At 46.4% G+C, this 18,734-nt stretch overlaps 1 protein-coding gene across 1 annotated transcript; it reads left to right on the top strand.

Moving 5' to 3' along the window:
• Window positions 1-1,266: 1,266 nt before the first annotated feature.
• HYAL4 (hyaluronidase 4) lies at window positions 1,267-18,564 on the top strand. The gene is given in 8 exon segments (XM_030014385.1): window positions 1,267-1,318; window positions 13,724-13,916; window positions 13,919-14,115; window positions 14,117-14,563; window positions 14,565-14,702; window positions 16,742-16,838; window positions 17,945-18,096; window positions 18,098-18,564. Coding segments are annotated over 7 exon segments (1,443 nt in total). The 5' UTR covers window positions 1,267-1,318; window positions 13,724-13,744; the 3' UTR covers window positions 18,338-18,564.
• Window positions 18,565-18,734: the final 170 nt, after the last annotated feature.

The following is an 18,734-nucleotide window of genomic DNA, read 5'->3' as shown; positions in this document are numbered from 1 at the left end:
AAAGTTCCCTTGTTTAAAAAAGGGGGCCTCCCCTGATGCTTTTTTTCTAAAGCGAGATTAATTCCTCTATCTGACTCACATCGCACCACTCACACCGCTGAGCCAGGGCTAAGGAAGTGGGCAAAGCCCATAGGGAAGTGGTAGCGAAGCCGTAAGCTGAGTATTGCCGCTCCAGACCATACATCGTGAGCACGCAGCCTTGGTATGTAGTGGGCAGCATCGGTTGAGGCTCACCCAAGCCGTCCGCCGGGGTCGGCGTGGCAGGGGAGAGGCAGCGCCTGGCAGCCTCTGCCCTCCTCGGTGCCTCCCTGGGGGCAGCGGCAGCACGTGGGTCCAAGGATGGGGGTGCTGCCGTGACAGGGCGCCTGCTGGGCTCCCCCAGAGCCGGAGGCTCCTTGTGGCGACCAGCCCAGACCTCGGTGCCTCGCCAGATGCCGAAGTTGGGGTAGGTGAAGCTCGCCTGCTGTGGCCCGACTCGGGAAGGTGGATATTTAACATGTTTTCTGAAGTCCCCTTTTGCCACTGAGTCTTCAAGGTGAAAAACAGATGAGAAAGGCTCGCTGGCTGAACATGATCATACGGGCATTTTTGTGTTTCATCAGCTTTTTCCAAATGCGATGTTCTCTGCTGGGGTCAGTGGCTTTGTAAAAATGGGAATGATGCTGTTATAAAAAAAAGTGCTAACAGCCCTTACAGACAAAACCAACAGAATGAAATCTCAGACCAGTTTGGATTTGTAACACTGCGCACAAATACGCATGTGTGCGTTTCTTCTGTTAAAACTCCTTGCTAAGATAAAAAAAATGTTGCTTAAATTAAAAATTACCTCGGTTTTGCACTGAAAGCATTTGTTGTAGATAGTGAATTAAAATTGCACACCATGCATAATAAGAAGACATATGAAAGTTTTTTGCCAGAGAAACTTTGATACGCTTAAGACGCTGTGGCAGCCACAACTACTTTTTTGTTTACGTTTCAGGAGAAGTAATTTCCTGTTAATCTGGGCCAGACTTGGAGAGTGGGAGTATTTGCAAACACAGGTTACTCTAAAAATAAGTTGGAAATGGTAGTTCTGTACACTTCGAAGAACAATACTGCCTGGGAACAGTACAGCTTCTCAGAGACAAAAGTCCAATCCTTCAAAAAAACCAAGGAAAAACAATGCAGTCACATACTGCTTAATGAGATTAAAGCTCCTAAATTGTTCTTATTCAGGAATGACACCACGTGCTTTCCACATACTGTAGCATGCAGCAGTAAGAAGCAGTTAGAGGTCACATTAGAAAAGAGGGGAGAACTCTTTCGGTAGCTTCCCAAAGTAAGTGTGCGTTTGAGATTTAACTTTGTTGGTTTTAATAGTTACAACACACCAGTTTATCCCTTGTTTAATGTCACCAGAGTAATTCCAAGGTAGTATTTTTCTGATTCAATGAATACCTTGTTTAAGCTGTAATAAGAAAACAAGGGGATATGTGCGTGCGTATATACACATACATATCTACACGCACATGTGTATATGAAGGAGAGTATGCGTGTGCATATTGTAATACATGTGTCTAAGTTTGACCCAGAAGCAGCAGAAGGGTTACGAGGGGCATGAGGCTTTGTTTTCTGCCTGGTGGGAGCGAGCTCGGAGACAGTTGCGTAACCTTATAGCTTGGCCCGTATGGCCTCTGCTGCTGTGCGGATTATGTCTATTATGTAACCGCATTTATACAGGAAGCTAACAGCATCTAACAAGCTAAAAATAAGCAGACTTCTATAATTTCAAAGGACAATATTTTAAACTTCGCTTATGCGGCTGCTCCTATTTCAACAATAAATGTGGCCTTTTCAGACATTTTATTTATTTTTTGAGCAGGATGATACTTTAACACACTGGCAGCCTGTTTTCTCAGAGAGAGTCAGAGCTCCTTTCTCATTTTTCCATTACAGCAAGAACTCTCCTGGCTTTTATTTAAGGTACTCTACAATATCTGCGAGAAGCAAAGCAGCCCAGAGTATCAGTCCTGCTTTTTCTCCTCAGACAGTCAAGCAGCCTGACATTTGTGGGCAGCTTTTGGAAAAATGATGTTTGGTTCCATACTAGTAATAACCTTCTCAGTCAATTAGACAGCAGATTATTAAAAGCATTTTTTATATTGCTCCTTCAGATGCTGGGTTTCCAGGGCAGAACAAAAAGCATTTCGTTTCTCCCTCTACTGAAGTTGCCCCTTACCTTGGCTTTGCGTCCACACGCCCTATGTGCTATGGAAACCCGTGGGGCTGACACCTCACTCCTCCACTGCCGTATGGGCAGCGGGCCAGGTACACAGAGGGCAGCTGGCATTTCTTAAGCTGACACTTGGATTTGCCTTGTGTTGTCACCCCTGCCCTTCCACGTATGTCTGCTCGTGCCTCTCCCCACAGGGAGTAGAAGTGAGCTTCAATACGAGCGTTTTAATGCCCGGGGAATCCAGCTGTCCATTTCTGCACAGGGTTTCCAACTGGGATGTTAAAACAGGCTCACGCCAGGTATTGCCGGCCCCGCGCTGGGCTGCCTCGGCTCTGTGGGTGCGGGAAGGACCCAAGGCGCTGGTGGGGGCTGTTTGATACAGGACTACCCTCCGTGGGAGAGCACAGGCCCTGGTGGTGATGCTGATCTTCCTCCTGCCCCTCCTCACCCTCAGTGGGCTACAGTGGGACCCAGGGATGGGGAGCACTGCCCACAGGAGAGCTGCAAGCTGGCCTTGGGGGGACAGGACAGAGGCAGGGCCAATGTGTGCCACTCCACTGCTCTATCAAAGGTGCTTCTTCAAGCTTGGTGAAACTGAGTCATGCACAAAGATCCCACAAATTCCTTGAGTACCTACAATGGTAAGTGATGCTGATCACATGGGATTAATTAACAGAATCATAGAATAGTTTGGGCTGGAAAGGATCTTAAAGAACATCTAGTTCCAAACCCCCTGCCATGGGCAGGGACACCTTCCACTAGACAAGGCTGCTCAAAGCCCCATCCAACCTGGCCCTGGACACTTCCAGGGATGGGGGGACATCCACAGCCTCTCTGGGCAACCTGTTCCAGTGCCTCACCACCCTCACAGTGAAGAACTTCTTCCTTGCATCTAATCTAAATCTACCCTCTTTCAGTTTAAATCTGTTACCCCTTTTCCTATCACTACATGCCCTTGTAAAAAGTCCCTCTCCAAATGTCCTGTAGCCCCCCTTTAGGTACTGGAAGGCTGCTGTAAGGTCTCCCTGGAGCCTTCTCTTCTCCAGGCTGAACAACCCCAACTGTCTCAGCCTGTCTTCATAGGAGAGGTTCTCCAGCCCTCTGATCATCTTCATGGCCCTCCTCTGGACTCGCTTGAACAGGTCCATGTCCTTATGTTGGTGGTCCCGGAGCTGAAGCAGTACTCCAGGTGGGGTCTCACCAGAGCAGAGTAGAAGTGGAGAATCGCCTCCCTCGACCTGCTGTCACGCTTCTTTTGATGCAGCCCAGGATATGGTTGGCTTTCTCGTCAACCAGTACCCCCAAGTCCTTCTCCAGAGGGCTGCTCTCAATCCATTCTCTGTCCAGCCTGTATTTGTGCTTGGGAATGCCCTGACCCATATGCAGGACCTTGCACTTGGCCTTGTTGAACTTCATGAGGTTCACATGAGGCCACCTCTCAAGCCTGTCAAGGTCCCTCTGGATGGCATCCCTTCCCTCCAGCGTGCGATGGCACCACACAGCTTGGTGTCATCGGCAAACTTGCTGTGGGTGCACTCAATCCCACTGTCCATGTCGCTGACAAAGATGTTAAACAGCATCGGTCCCAATACCGAGCCCTGCGACCATGACTGGTCTCCACTCGGACATCGAGTTGTTGACCGCAACTCTTTGAGTGTAGCCATCCAGCCAAGTCCTTATCCACCAAGTGGTCCATCCGTCAGATCCCAGTCTCTCCAATTTAGAGACAAGAATGTCATGCGGGACCGTCTCAAACACCTTGCACAAGTTCAGGTGGATGACGTCCATTGCTCTTCCCTTATCCACCAATGCTGTAACCCTGTCGTAGAAGGCCATCAAATTTGTCAGGCACGCTTCGCCCTTAGTGAAGCCATGTTGGCTGTCACCAGTCACCTCCTTATTTTCCATGTGCCCTAGCAGAGTTTCCAGGAGGATCCACCCCATGATCTTGCCGGGCACAGACGTGAGGCTGACTGGCCTGTAGTTCCCCGCGTCTTCCTTTTTTCCCTTTTTAAAAATGGGGGTTATGTCTCCCCTTTTCCAGTCAGTGGGAACTTCCCCAGACTGCCATGACCTCTCAAATATGATGGATAGTGGCTTAGCCACTTCATCTGCTCGTTCCCTCAGGACCTGCAGATACAACTCATCAGGTCGCATGGACTTGTGCACCCTCAGGTTCCTTAGGTGGTCTCGAACCTGACCTTCTCCTACAGTGGGTGATTCTTCATTCTCCCAGTCCCTGCCTTTGCCTTCTGCGACTTGGGTGGTGTGGCTGGAGCACTTGCTGATGAAGGCTGAGGCAAAGAAGTCATTGAGTACCTCAGCCTTCTCCATATCCTGGGTAACCAGGTCTCCCATTTCCTTCCAGAGAGGGCTCACATTTTCCCTAGTCTTCCTTCTATCACTGACTTACCTATAAAAGCTTTTCTTGTAGCCCTTGACATCCCTGGCCAGATATAATTCTATCAGGGCTTTGGCTTTCCTAACCTGATCCCTGGCTGCTCAGACACTTTTTCTGTATTCCTCGCAGGCTACCTGTCCTTGCTTCCACCCTCTGGAGGCTTCCTTTTTGTGTTTGAGGTTGTCCAGGAGCTCCTTGTTCATCCACACAGGCCTCCTGGCATTTTTGCTTGACTTCCTCTTTGTTGGGATCCATTACTCCTGAGCTTGGAGAAGGTGATCCTTGAATATTACCCAGCTTTCTTGGGTCCCTCTTCCCTCCAGGGCTTTATCCCACGGTACTCTACCAAGAAGATCCCTGAAGAGGCCAAAGTCTGCTCTCCTGAAGTCCAGGGTAGTGAGCTTGCTGTGCGCTCTCCTTGCTGCCCTAAGGATCTTGAACTCCACCATTTCATGGTCACTGCAGCTGAGGCTGCCCTTCAGCTTCACTTTACCCACCAGCCCCTCCTTGTTGGTGAGAACAAGGTCCAGCATAGCAGCTTTCCTCATTGGCTCCTCTATCACTTGAAGAAGGAAGTTGTCATCAACGCATTCCAGGAACCTCCTGGATTGCTTATGCCCTGCCATACTGTCCTTCCAACAGATATCGGGGTGGTTGAAGACCCCCATCAGGACCAGGGCTTGTGAATGTGAGGCTGCTCCTATCTGTCTAGAGAGGGCCTCATCTGCTCAGTCTTCCTGGCCGGGTGGCCTGTAGCAGACCCCCACTATAATGTCACCTGACGCTGCTCTCCCTTTAATCCTGACGCATAAGCTCTTGGTCAGCTCCTCATCCATCCCCAGGAGGAGCTCCATGCACTCCAGCTGGTCATTGACATAGAAGGTGACATGCCCTCCTTGTCTCCCCTGCCTGTCCTTCCTAAAGAGCCTGTATCCTTCCATTCCAACACTCCAGTCATAGGAGCCATCCCACCGTGTCTCTGCGATGCCAATACGATCATAGCCCTGCAGGCGTGTGCACGTCTCTAACTCCTCTTGTTGATTCCCCATGCTACTTGCGTTTGCATAGAGGCATTTAAGTTGGGCCCCTGATGAAGCTGACTTGCTGGCTGGAATTCCTTTGTGCTGCTCTTCAGGTGCTCTCCTGCTGACCTGTGATCCCTCTCCAGCCTCTGGGCATCTATTGCTGGCACTGGCATAAAACTGGTAGCAGCGGGATGGATTGAGGTTCCCCTCCCCCAGAAACTTTAGTTTAAAGCCCTCTTGACCAGCTTGGCAAGCCTATGACTGAAGATGCTCTTCCGCTTCTCTGACAGATGGACTCCATCAGCCCCCTGTAGACCAGGTTTCTCAAAGCAACTCCCATGGTCTAAGTAGCCGAAAGCCTGAGTGTGGCACCATTTGTTGATTCGCCAGATTCGACTGGCCCCTTCAAACCCCTTTCCTTTGACCAGGAGGACTGATGAAAAAACCACCTGCGCTCCGGAGTCCTGTACCGCCGCTCCCAGGGCTCTGTAATCCCGGATACTCGTCAGACTGCTCCTGGCTGTATCACTCGTGCCCACGTGGAACAGCAGCAGCAGATAATAGTCGGCGGACTGTACGAGGCTTGGTAGTCTCTCGGTGACATCCCTGCCGGGAGCCCCCAGGAAGCAGCACAGCTCCCTCCAGAGTGCGTCAGGTCGGCAGATGGGTGCCTCCGCTCCTCTCGGAAGACAGTCGCCTACTGCTATCACCCGTCGCCTTTTCTTAGTCGCGCCGGTTGTTACACAGGGAGCAGATCGGGCTGCCTTACTCAGCTCCAGCGTCTCTCCTGACGTGACGGGTCTTTCCTCTTCACTCCGCAGAGCGGCGAAGCGGTTCTGCAAGGGCACCTCAGGCTTCGGGGGAAATCTCCTCCCGCTGGTCCTTGCCATTGCAAGCTTCCATTCTTCTGCATTACTGGCCCCCCCTCCCAGTTTTTGGCTGTTTAGCCGTGGGATGTGGGTCCACCGCAGACTGCGCTTGGAACCGTCTGACTCCTTCTCAGCTCCCCTGATGCTACGCAGCCTTCTCACCGCCTCCTGCAGCTCAGCCACCTGCTGCCGGAGGGCCTCCACCTGGGCACAGCGTTAGCAGGCAGCAATGCTGCCTGTCCCTGCCCCAGGAGAAAGGTCTGGCCGCTTTCTGAAGTCATGCGGGAAGTAACACAAGCATGCTAGCAACACAAGCATGAACTGAAGCCCTTTGGAAACTTTGGACTGCTCCATGGACAAGTAGTCTTTTCTTTAGTCTCAGCATCAAACTTTATTTTGTGGAATTTGGACAAATAACATTTTTTCTAAACCTAGAAGTAGGGAGGAACAAGACAAGCTTTCCCTGGGCCTCTATAGGAATTCAGGTACTAATGCACCTTGATTTAGAAGGAGTAGTGATGTGTAAGCACCATTGTTGCATTCGTATCTGAGCAGCAATACTCAGCTTTGAGTATACTTGGATTAAAACCCAATAATAAACAGACCTGATTGCAGTGAAGATGCTAATTTGAGCAGCAGTTACCTCACTTTTGACAGAAAGCACTTGATTTGTGATTTTCCAGAATGCAATCTCCTACTTCAATTTTGTTGTGATTTCTCCGCTCTTAAAGGAGCACAACCTTATCTGATGTAGGATGCTGTATCTTCATTGATTTGCAGTAGCTGAAAAGCAGGCATGAAATATTCATGTTTGCTTACTTCACTCTTGGATTTTTCCTTTTAGGCTGGCATTAGTCCATTTGCTCCCAGCACCCACCAGCTGCTGCAAGGACAGTCAGCAGCAGTTCCTCAAAATATCCCCTCTGTGCTCTCAGAGAAGTAGCAGGTCCTATGACGGCTGACAAGAGCTAGATGGAGAGGCTGCGCTGGGGCATGGCCACTGAGCAAGGCTCATTAGGTTTGTTCAAAGTCTCCCTCTACACATGAGGCTTTCCGAGGTTTACATGACTCCCATCTTAAAATAATTGCAATAATCCCTTAGACTGACAACACTGAATTGTTTTATTTCCTCCAACAATAACATTTAGTTCTAATATAATGCTCAGCTGGCGGGGGGTGAGGAATGAAATGCTTTTTTTCTTTTGTTGTGTTACAGCTATTCTGTAGGAGTAGGAAGAAAGGAATGTCACCCCAATCTGCTGGTGCTGGGTGCAAGCTGTAATCACTCCAGTGTGCCTGTGGGTGTTTGTTCTGCACAGTTTGGGGGCAGGATCTTACCCTAGTGCAAATACAAAGTAACTCTACAGAACGCCCAGGAAAGTTAGTGGGAGGAGAGTCAGCTCTTTTCTGTTGTGCAGGGCTAGCCTTTTGTTTAATTTCTGTGAGAAGAGTATGCTCAGAACACCAAGCATCACTTATTTAGTTTTCAGTTAGGATTTACCATACAATTGAATCAGGAAAATAGACAGAGAGGAAAGCTACTTCTTAAAAGAATCAGTTCAACATGATTTAAAATGCTATGAGGAGTCACAGTAAGTCAGCACTAATCTGTTGGTGTTTGCTCTTTCCTCTCAGCCTCAGAAATTCAGGAAGAAAAGGGTAGTAACGACATGCCATGAAGCCCTTTTCTGGTTCAAAAATGCCCTACATCCATGCTGCATGGATGCGCCATGTGCTCAGGAGCTCCCTGGAGAGGGAGAGCCCAAGCAGTTCTGATGCCTTAAAATGGGCTCCAACCTTTTTCTGATGCAGCCTGAAGTCAGGTGGCTGGCTATGCTGTATTGTGGTCCTCTAAGCACATCTCCCAAACGTGGCTCTTTGCAGCGTGGCTATTTTGAACTCCAGGTATATGAGCAGTGTGGCAGGAAAGCTGGCATCCTGGGAGTCACTTTAAGCCCACTCCTGAACACAGTCTTCGTGTCTTGAGGCTGAGGTACCCTTAGAGAATGTGAACCTTCTTGCTTTGCACATGCTGTATTCCATATAATTTTCTAATATGCTATCACATGAAGACAGTGTGGTAGCAATGCAGACCACTCAGGCTATTCCAGGATTCAGGCCATTAGGCTGATTCTGCAGTATAAGCATCCAAAATACAGCTCCTAGTGCAAAGGCTACCCTCTTTGGAAAAGGGGGTACTGGAAAACCTTTGGGCTTAAAGCAGGGGGAAAATTGTGGTATGGAGCACTGAGAACCTTGCCAGGCTGGACACAGGCCAAAGAAGCTTTGTGATTATTTCAGTGTATGACAGAAAATGACCCAGTAATTCTGGCATCAAGAGCATCAGGGAAGTACAAGCTAAGCATAAGGACTGATTTTATGGATATTTCAGTGGGCCATTAAATCAATCCATCAAACCATCTGCCTTTTTCCTAGGACTAAGCGTGGACTAAGCACTAATCTCCCAGGCTGGACCACTGTCAGGTGTCATTGTCTACAGATGAGAGACATCTATGCAGCATGAAGTGGAGGAGAAGTAAATAGCATAAGGACACTTGATCAATTTTCTTCATTTTCCATATTCAGGAGTCTAGCTATCTAGTAGGCCACCAGAATGCAAGTGGTCTCACATATATAATAAGAAAAGTCCACTATGCTGGCAAAAGGAGCTGAGATGATGAGGCCAGATAACTGTCCTGATGAACCCCACACAAAGTTGTAGCTCTGCTCTCCTCTGTCCAGCAGTCCCAATTTTTCATCAAAATAAGTTAAATTTTACTACAAAATTGTTATCAGTACCTGCCTTCCAACCTCCCATACGTGTGTTAAAAGGCTGAATTATAGCTTTTGATGCTTCATTCAGCTTATTCCTTACAAGTGCCATGGGAAATAGCTCTGCTGCACCAGATTCATACTTTAATTTGTAGCATGTTGAGGGTGCCCTGCCCTAAATTTGAAATGTCCCTTGGCAATTCATGCTGCTCAGGATTCCTAGTACCTTCATGAGGATCAGCGAAGCACTGTACTAAAGGGGTTTTGTATCTCGGCTATAACAAACCATCTATGTCACTGGGTCAGTCAGATAATTGTGAGGTGAGGTCCTGCTCCATTTTTATTATTCATTATGCTGCATATTCAGTCCCCTGCATTTACTAACATAACAGAGATACTCCGCAGAATCTCATCAGGGCAATTCGCTAAAGGTTGTCCTGGTCTAATAAGCCCCATCCGTATGAGGGAAGGTAGAGGACGGCAGCAATGCATCCTCCCATACTGTCCTCCTTGAGGCTGCTGCAAGCTCTGCGGCTCTCAGGGTCATCTCCTCTGTCACCAGCCTCTGAGCCTGTTGCCTCCAAATCCAGATCCAGCACAGAGAGCAAGATTCGCTGCCGACAGCATGACTTCAACTGGACAAAACTTGTTCCAGCCCATCAGACTTCTGAGTGTATCAGCTTTAGCTTTGCTGATAAAAAGTCAACAAAAGGATTATTCTGTAAAAATCCAGAGATTTTATTGGATCTCAGTGCGTGTGAAGATTCTTGTTTCAAAACCCATGCATGTCTTTGATATGAATATTTGGCGATTGGCTTGCCTGTTGAGACAGCCTGGTATAAGCGCATCAAGGTTGTGCTGCGTCAATGTCATATTGTAACAATGTTAACCAGAAAGGAGAAAAGATCATTGTCTTTATTCATCATTTGTAATATTTCTAATCCCTTGATATGAATAGTGTAACGTCACTGGAGTAGGATTTTTGTTACAAGATAAATGCCAAAGCTTGAAAGCATGTTCCCCAGCTCTAGATTAATTGGGGGAGAGGGATACAGGGTTTATATCATCTGATGAATGCTTAGTCATTTTCTTATCATTTAGCCAGCTATTTTTTTCAGCAGTATCCTGTGATCTGGTTCAAGTACTTCTCTCTATGTCTATTTAATTCAGATCTGCCTGTTTTAAGCTGATTTTGCTTAGTCTTAGCTAGAGCTGTTTGCTCTGTAATAAAGACATACGGTTTCTACTTTCTCTCTGTTGGGAATTGCTGCCCACTGTGCGTTTTCACTGTCAGCTGGACACCAGGATGGGCTGCCTCCATGTTGCCTTGGTTTACAGAGAAAAATATAATTAGCAGAAGGGGTATAACTGGATACATTCATTCTGGGTTTTGTCAACTATGACAGATACAAATGAAAGAAATACCTAGCAAAAAAAGGAAAATTTTTTAGCATAATGCAATCCTGTACAACTGGAAGCAAATTTGAAAAGCCTGGGGAAAGGGAAAAATATTGAGCAGAGCTTGGGCACAGGACATCCTTTCTGCAACAAGTGACTGCAGAGCCTGTTCTCAGCTGGAGCATGTGTGTGCTTGTGTGGTGGTGAAGTGCATCAAATGGAATTAAATCAGAAGTCAGTAAGCCTCAGTGATTTGCCCTCACACAGAATCTAAACCAGTAACTGTTTCCTTCTTAACAATCAAGCAACTACAAATATCTTTCTGTGTTAAGTCCCCCATGACAAGTTTTTCTCAAGGGGCAGGGTGGTCTGCCCCTTGCCTGCATTCTTCAATAACCTCTAGTGATATTATTATTGTTGTTGTTATTGTTGCTGTTGTTGTTACTACTACTACTACTACTACTACTACTACTATTATTATTATTATTATTATTATTATTATTATTATTATTATTATTATTTTCAGCTTGCTGATACTGCCTTTCCCATGTGTCAGCTCAGAGGGCCTTGGGGCAGCAAATCAGCATATCGAGAACGCAGTAAAGTGTAGGGCTAATCACACCCCAGCCCTCCCCGAGGAGGGACATGCAGACCCACGGCACAGGGCAGTGCTGAGCCTCCCCACTTCCCAGCAGCAGGCAGACCCCAGCAAGAGCAGCCTTCGTCGAACCCCATGGGTTTTGGCACAGCCTGGCTGGACAGCGCTGGCTCTGCCTGCCCTGGGGTGCGATGCCACGAGGTGCCCCAGGGCACGGGTGGCCGCACGCTTGTGCCAAGTGACATAGGTCCTGCGTGGGAAGTGCTCCTGAAACCCGGGGTAAATCACCCGAGGGACGTGCCCAGCCCAGCTAGTGACACCTCCCTGAACCAGACTGTGACAGGCGCCGGAGCAGAGGGGCAGGATGGTGGTACAGCTCTCGGGGGAAGTCAACATGCTGCAATTTAGAATCACAAGCTGCAATACATATAAGAAAAAAATTGTAGGGATTTGCTGCCCTCTGGCAGGATTTTCTTACAGCTCTGATTCTCTGTGAACTGCGAGAGCAGTGCTCAGCGATGATGCTCCAGCACAACAAGGTCTCTGCATTTCCCAGTTGGTTGTCGGCAAAGCAGAGAAAACTGCTGGGCACCACTGCTGCAGCCTCCTTGCAGCCCTCCTGGAAAGCCAGAAGCACATGCTGATCCCAGGCAGGGCCTGATGTAAGGGGCAGAGCTGCTGGGCTGGCAAGAGCTCCTTGTCCCTTCTCTTCATCCCCCTGGGGCAATGGGGCAGCCAGCCTGGCTCTCTAAAGCTGGACCTTTCATCGGTTGTTTCCTCACAACCAAGCTGCAAGCCCACCATCTTCCAGCATCGGCTGTACAGCCTTCTAGTGAGAAAATTCAGGTTGGCCTCTAATGCTGATAAGCCCTGAGTGGCTTTGCTGAGTTTGATTTCTCAGTATGGTACACACTTTCTAAGAAGTACTCAGCAAAACGGGCTAATTTTCATTAACGCCATTTTCTGAAAGGCCCATTAATGCCAATATGGCACTTGTGTATATGTGGATAGTGGTTTTGAAAACCTGGGCCTTCTCTTCACTAAACACAAAGTATTGTAATTCTCATGGGGTGAGATTTCTCTGACGAAATGTTGAGTTCTGCAGTGTCTACACCATACTGCATTGGTCCTGTGGACTGCCTGCCTGGTCAGCAGGGGAAGCAGGCACATCTTGAACACTTCAGAGCGCTCTGATGTCTCAAACTGTCAGATGACTGTATCTTAAAAGCATCCGTGGCTTATTAAAAGTACCTAGGTTAGCTACCTTGGATGTTGATGTTTTTGCTGCAGGTACCTGAAATTAGGTCGTGCTAGTCCTTCCCTAAAATAGAAAAGAAATGGGGAAGTGGGGAGGTCCATAAAAGTACCTCAGGTGCACAGATATTCCTGATTGTTTTTCTGTTTTGAGAGAAAGGAAGGATAACATAGATGCGCTATTCCCATTAGTATATGTAACACTCTGGCTGCCTATATGACACCCATGATCCTCACCTCCAACAGGTCATAATCCCAGGAGAGGTAAATAGGTAGGCAAGGACTGAGGAAGAACAACAAGAAGTAGGACTTAAATCCATGATCATCCCTGATGGTTAATTGTACAGCTGTGTGGGACTTCTCCAGGGTTTTGAATGCAGTGGGGAGCCTGGAGTTGGAGAATGGATGAGACTCTCTCTCTTACATATAAGTATGTAGGTTTTGCTGTATATATGGTTTCTTTTCTGCTTAATACACACATAATCGGGAGGGACCTTGTGACTAATTGTTCTGCTCATAGCAGTGGCCACAGACCTTAGCACCAAGGTCCACATTGCACAATGCAGTGCTGTGCAGAGCTATCAGAGCTGGTCTGGAAGGCACTAGCTCCATGTGATAGTGCAGCCAGGCTAATAAATAGCTCAGAGCAAGCTTTCATGGATCTGCTTTATTGTTGTCAGGGGTTTCAACTTGTATCCCTTTATGGTACTGCACAATGACAATGAAATATGTGTGCTCGTTTAGAGCTATTTGGAGTATCTCTGGCTGGCACTGTGCTAGACAGGTCAGGGATGTTCATGAAGCTGTGAAGATGGTGATAAAAGCCAAGGTTTGATTTTATGGTTACCTTTGTTATTATTGAGAAAGCTTGAAGAATAAGGAAACCATTTCATCATCAACCTGCAACAGCCACAGCCACTAAGACACTCTGGGGCCCACTGAAGTGATGGCAACATCCTCAGTGAGTTCAGTAAGACCTGGATTGATGAGACAAGCAACTGCGGTTATGCTGACTTCCACAGACTTACACTGATTTACTTCAGCTGGGAATCTTTCCCCTTTCTTTGGGTTAGATTGTGCTCACTTTGTTTCTTCAGTGTTAGCGTGGTAGATACCCTACAAGTGGCTGATACCAATTCGTACAGCTCTGTATGAAGTAAGTACTAATGCCTCTTCTGTTGTGTTTTACAGACAAACTGGGAGATCTGCCCAATGTTGTCCCTTAAATCACGAAAGTACTGCCTGAAAATGGGACACTGTTATGCATCATTCACCTTTCAGGCCCTGGCATGGCTGCACATAGCACTCAACCGGACTTCCCCTGCTATGAAACCAGCCCGACCACCGGTTTGGGAGAGGAAGCCTTTCATAGCTGCCTGGAACAACTGACAGACCTGAGCTACAATGTTGTACTGAACCTGAAAAAGTTCCATGTGATTGGAAGGCTGTTAGCTAAAGCCAGAGGGCAGAACGTGACCATGTTTTATTTTAACAGGCTTGGCTATTATCCTTGGTACACATCACAGGAAGTCCCTGTTAATGGTGGCCTATCCTAGAACTTCAGTTTGCAAACTCATCTGGAAAAAAAAGGGCCATGTCATTAACTATTACATTCCAGCTAAGGACTTCAGTGGATTAGCTGTCATAGACCGGGAGCACTGGAGACCTCAGTGGGCCTGCAACTGGGATGCAAAAGATGTCTACAGAAGAAAGTCCAGGAAACTCATAACTGAAATGGAAGGCAATATTTCAGCAACTGGTGTTGAACATTTAGCCAGAGTTTCCTTTGAAGAAAATGCAAAAGCTTTTATGAAGGAAACAATTGCATTAGGAATGAAAAGCAGACCAAAGGGCCTGTGGGGATACTTTTTATACCCCGATTGTCATAATTACAATTTCCGTGATCAGAACTACACTGGTTCCTGCCCAAAGAGTGGAGTTTTGAGGAACAATGAACTTTCCTGGCTCTGGAATAGCAGTGCAGCCCCGTGTCCTTCCATTGGCATTAAGAAACCCCTTGGAAACAGTCAAAAACATTTTGCAATTTTCTCAGTTTAGGTTGAATGAATTCATAAGGATTTCCTCCATGACATGCAAAGATTATGCTTTGCCCATATTTGTGTATACCTGACTAGGTCATAGAGATGAACCTTTATTATTTCTCTCTATGGTAAGCTTTTGCTGGAACAATGTGGGCTGCATTTATGCTTTAACCATTCTTGCAGATGGTGCATCAAGATGGAAAACCTCCTACTTGGGCCAGCTCTGCTGGTTCAAGTTAATTGTCCACATGCTTTAAAGAGCTCAATGTTCTGAGGAAAAAATGCAGCCTCAAATACCTATTTTTTTGCTTTGATTCATAACTATGCTATACTCAAACATGCATTTGAATGGATTAAAAGGATTTCAGCAATTTGATGCAGTACGTAGGAGGCAGTTAATACATTAATCCTCCCTCATGTACTTTCTTCTGCTCAGGTATGCAATCACTAACTAATCCCCAGATAGCTGCCCCTTTTATAGAAAGGAAAATGAGGCAGAGATGTCAGCAACTTGCTCAGTGTTACTTCAGAATGGGAAATTGAAACCAGCAGTCTTTCTGCATGCCTCCATCTCAAAAACATTTAATTTAGTCCCATATCTACCTCAGAGCAGGCAAATGGTGTACCAGAACCAAGGAGTACTGCTTACATCAGCTGCATACATACACAAGTATTTTCAAGATAAGTGCCTTACCCTAGTCCTTCTTTATGTGATTCTGAACAACTTCCCAGAAACTGGAAGAAGACGGTAGGTTTCCAGTGAAAAAGCAGCATAACCTGTCTGCTGCAGCCCTGCCTCTGTTCTCCCCTGTAGTCCATGACTGCACTACCAGCTGGTCTCAATTTCTGTGTTTCAGAGTTTAGCAAGTGAGTTGCATTCACTTTTTAAAGGCTATGTTCAGTCTTTCAGCCCAGGTACAGAGCCTGAAGCTGGCGCCTTCTCTGGGAAGAAGCATCAGCTCCCTCTCCCATTAGGTCCCACTACTCCCCTGGCACTGCCATCACCCACTACACTTCCCAGTAAGGGGCTGTGCTCCTCTCCATCTTGAAGGCTAATGCCTATTCTTAGGCATTAAAGGAGGTGCAGACACCTGCTTTGGTGGTTCTATCCAGCTTGCGCTTCCTTAGCTTTGCAAGAAGAGGATAGATGGACATCAATAACTGCTGCCGACTGGTGTGCATCCCCTTTGCCATTTTATGCCCAGTTTCTGCCTCTTTTCCCCTTCAGGCAACTAATTCCTGTGAAGTTTTTCTACTTTGATTCTTGATGTGCTATGACCCTTACTCTCCCTTAAATCGATGATGTTGTCTAGGGAGTCACTTGCATATCAAGGTCTTTCATCTTCAGTGCTTGTGGTATAGTAATTCACTTGTTGCTGATTGTTAACCACTGTTGAAATTAAGGATTTCAACAAAGCAACCAAGTACCAAAAACCCTCTCCTTACAGCCTGTGATATGAGGAAAAGGTACAGTGAAAGACATCTCTCTAAAACAGACCTAGAAAGAGCATGAAAATTAAAACTGAAATTCTTAAGAGTTGCCAAGTGTTACATTTTCCCTTTCATTTAAGGTTGCATGGTGCTAACATTCTCCCTCCTATAGTGCGTGCCTATTTACAATCACTTTTTCTAAGGTTTTTATAAGAATCTGAGCGAGCTCCTAGGGAAAGCAGCAAGACAATGCACGCCTTCAGAATCACAGCTTCCAAATTGGAGAGGGACTGGAAAACAGCTGATTGACATAGCAGAATGGCTCTCCTTTCCCTTATCAGCAAAAACAGAACTGAGGGAATGCTTTGGGGAACTCTCATGTTAAAAATCCCACTTTAATTAAAAGATTTTAGTTGCTTCTAGTAATTGATGAGATATCAAATAAATATAATTAAATTTTGCATCAAAGTAAATTCAAATGCATTTTTTCCCAGTGTTCGTTCACTTGCTTATTACCAACATCTCAGGCAGTACCTAAATGTGCAACTTTTGTTTAAGAATATTTGTACGCTAGACAGCAAACCTTTAGCCACAATAAAATACAGTTCATAGGGACCAGAATGAAAAGAAAATGTAGTCTGAGGGACAGCCACATAACAAACCATTGGATTACTTTAGAAAGGCTGTGAAATGCTGAATTAGCTTGACAGTGATGTCTTTACTTTTTTCACTGTAGCAAGACCTTATTAACACTATCAGAGATAGTGCCCTGGGAGCTGCAGGCATTGTTATTTGGTGAGATATGATTTTAACTTCTTTGGGGATAAGCCTGTGCCTGATTTAAATGCAATTTTTAAGATCCTCATTTTATCCTATTAATAGATACTGTCTGAATGCACCAGTTCTGAGTACTTGGTACCAGCAGATCTGACTGCTTAACCAGTCTTTGCTGTCCCCCAGTCAGTTTGACCATGGAACATAATCAGTTCTTCCTGGCTCAGCAAGGTCTTGTGAGGCTCACAGGCAACCGGTGGTAGGGAAGGAAGCCAATGGCTAATACCAGGCATTTTGGAAGACAGGTCCTCAATGGTTATGATCCCTGTCAGATTAATTTCCAGCTGGATAAAACACTAGGAAACCATCTAGAGCCTGATTAGCACATCAGTCAGACCAGATTAGGTGTACCAGTGGTGCCCAGCAATTTGTCAGGTTATGGGAACTCTATTTGTGCCTGTGTGTGGGCAAGTAAGATGAAGCAGGCTGTTGAGATCAGATGGAGAGGCTTTGTATTACGTGGTATCAGACCTAGCCACATTAAAATCAAAGATTGATTTCTGAGGCTCCGTCATGTCCTGGAGCTTTCAGACAGCCACACATCAAACTTTGTCATGAGAAAAGACTTTGTCCTTAAAGCTGTGTGAAATGGGTGTTCTGGGCTGCTTTTCTGGCAGAGAGTATAGAAAACCCAGCCAGCATGAGGATGAATGGCTGAAAATAAGCGTTCAGTTGTCCTCAGCAAATTCAATTACTTCAGCCAATTTTTGTAAATATTCAGCTGTGGTTTCTGTCAGAGTCAATGTGAATAGGAGGGCAAACTTCCTTCCAACCCGGTCAAGTGACAAAGGCAAGCCCTGGGAGCATCTCCATCAGCTCTGGACCCCCACAGTCTTGCCACACAGCCATGCTGTCATCACCTGTGTTTCTAGCATACATCACGGCTTCTTTGTAAATCTACAGACTGGTGTTTTCTGGGGAGTGCAAATTGCTAAAGCCCTTTGCACCTTAATTGGGTTATAAATTCTGTATAAAACTTCCTAATAATCCTTTAAATTAGTCAAATTTAAGTTATCCTGAATGAATTCATTAATGCAGGCTGCTTACATATTGCATATTTTTCAGAATGTAAGAGGAAAAAATAGAGTGGTTAGTTTCACATCAGCTAAAATTTATTTTCTACCATTTACAAAGAAATCCATTGATTCTGAATTAGGGCCCTACATTATCAATGTCACAGCAGCAGCTGAAGCGTACAGCAGGCATCTTTGTCAGGACAATGGATGATATGTGCAAAGAAGCTGGAGAGCCTCGACATAATCCACATTTGAATTCTAAGAGCTTCTGGATAGATGCCTCGGACGACCAAGGATTTATTGTGAGAGGAGAAGCATCAAATGAAGATCTGGAAATGATGGTGGAGAAATTTGTCTGCCACTGCTATCAGCGTTATGAAGGAATTGACTGTGGGGAGTTGCTGATGACCATCTACGGAGCTCTGCAGACTCAGTCTCCCCCAGAAGATTTGCAGCGATCTGCCTGCTTCCTTTGCCTTTGATGAGTCTTCTCTGACTACTACTTAGTCAAAGGGCTGGTTTCAGTCAGTCAGGAGGGATGGTAGAGTGGATCCAACAAAAAGTCTCACATGCTCTGCAGCTGGGGACTCTACATATCGTGGTCTCAGACATAATCCACACCCTGCAGCTGTGCCCTGAGGTTTAATGCCCACAAGACATGGAGGGAGTGGGGCACCCTGAAGGCTGAGTCAAAAATGTACAGGTCATAGGAATATGTCTGGCCCTTGATCCCATCTTCTGAGATTAGGCTGTTTAGGAGGCTAGAAGCCACGTTTCTGCCCAGCTGAGAGCCACAACCAGGACAGCAGAAGCCTGCTACTACTGAAAAAAATGGAGTGAGGTTCACTTTTTCCCTTTGTAAAGAGAGGAAGAGTCTAC

The sequence above is a fragment of the Aquila chrysaetos genome, chromosome 5, assembly GCF_900496995.4.
Source record: "Aquila chrysaetos chrysaetos chromosome 5, bAquChr1.4, whole genome shotgun sequence".
NCBI lineage: Eukaryota > Metazoa > Chordata > Aves > Accipitriformes > Accipitridae > Aquila > Aquila chrysaetos.
The sequence above is the reverse complement of the archived record's forward strand: the minus strand, read 5'-3'. Positions and strand labels throughout refer to the sequence as shown.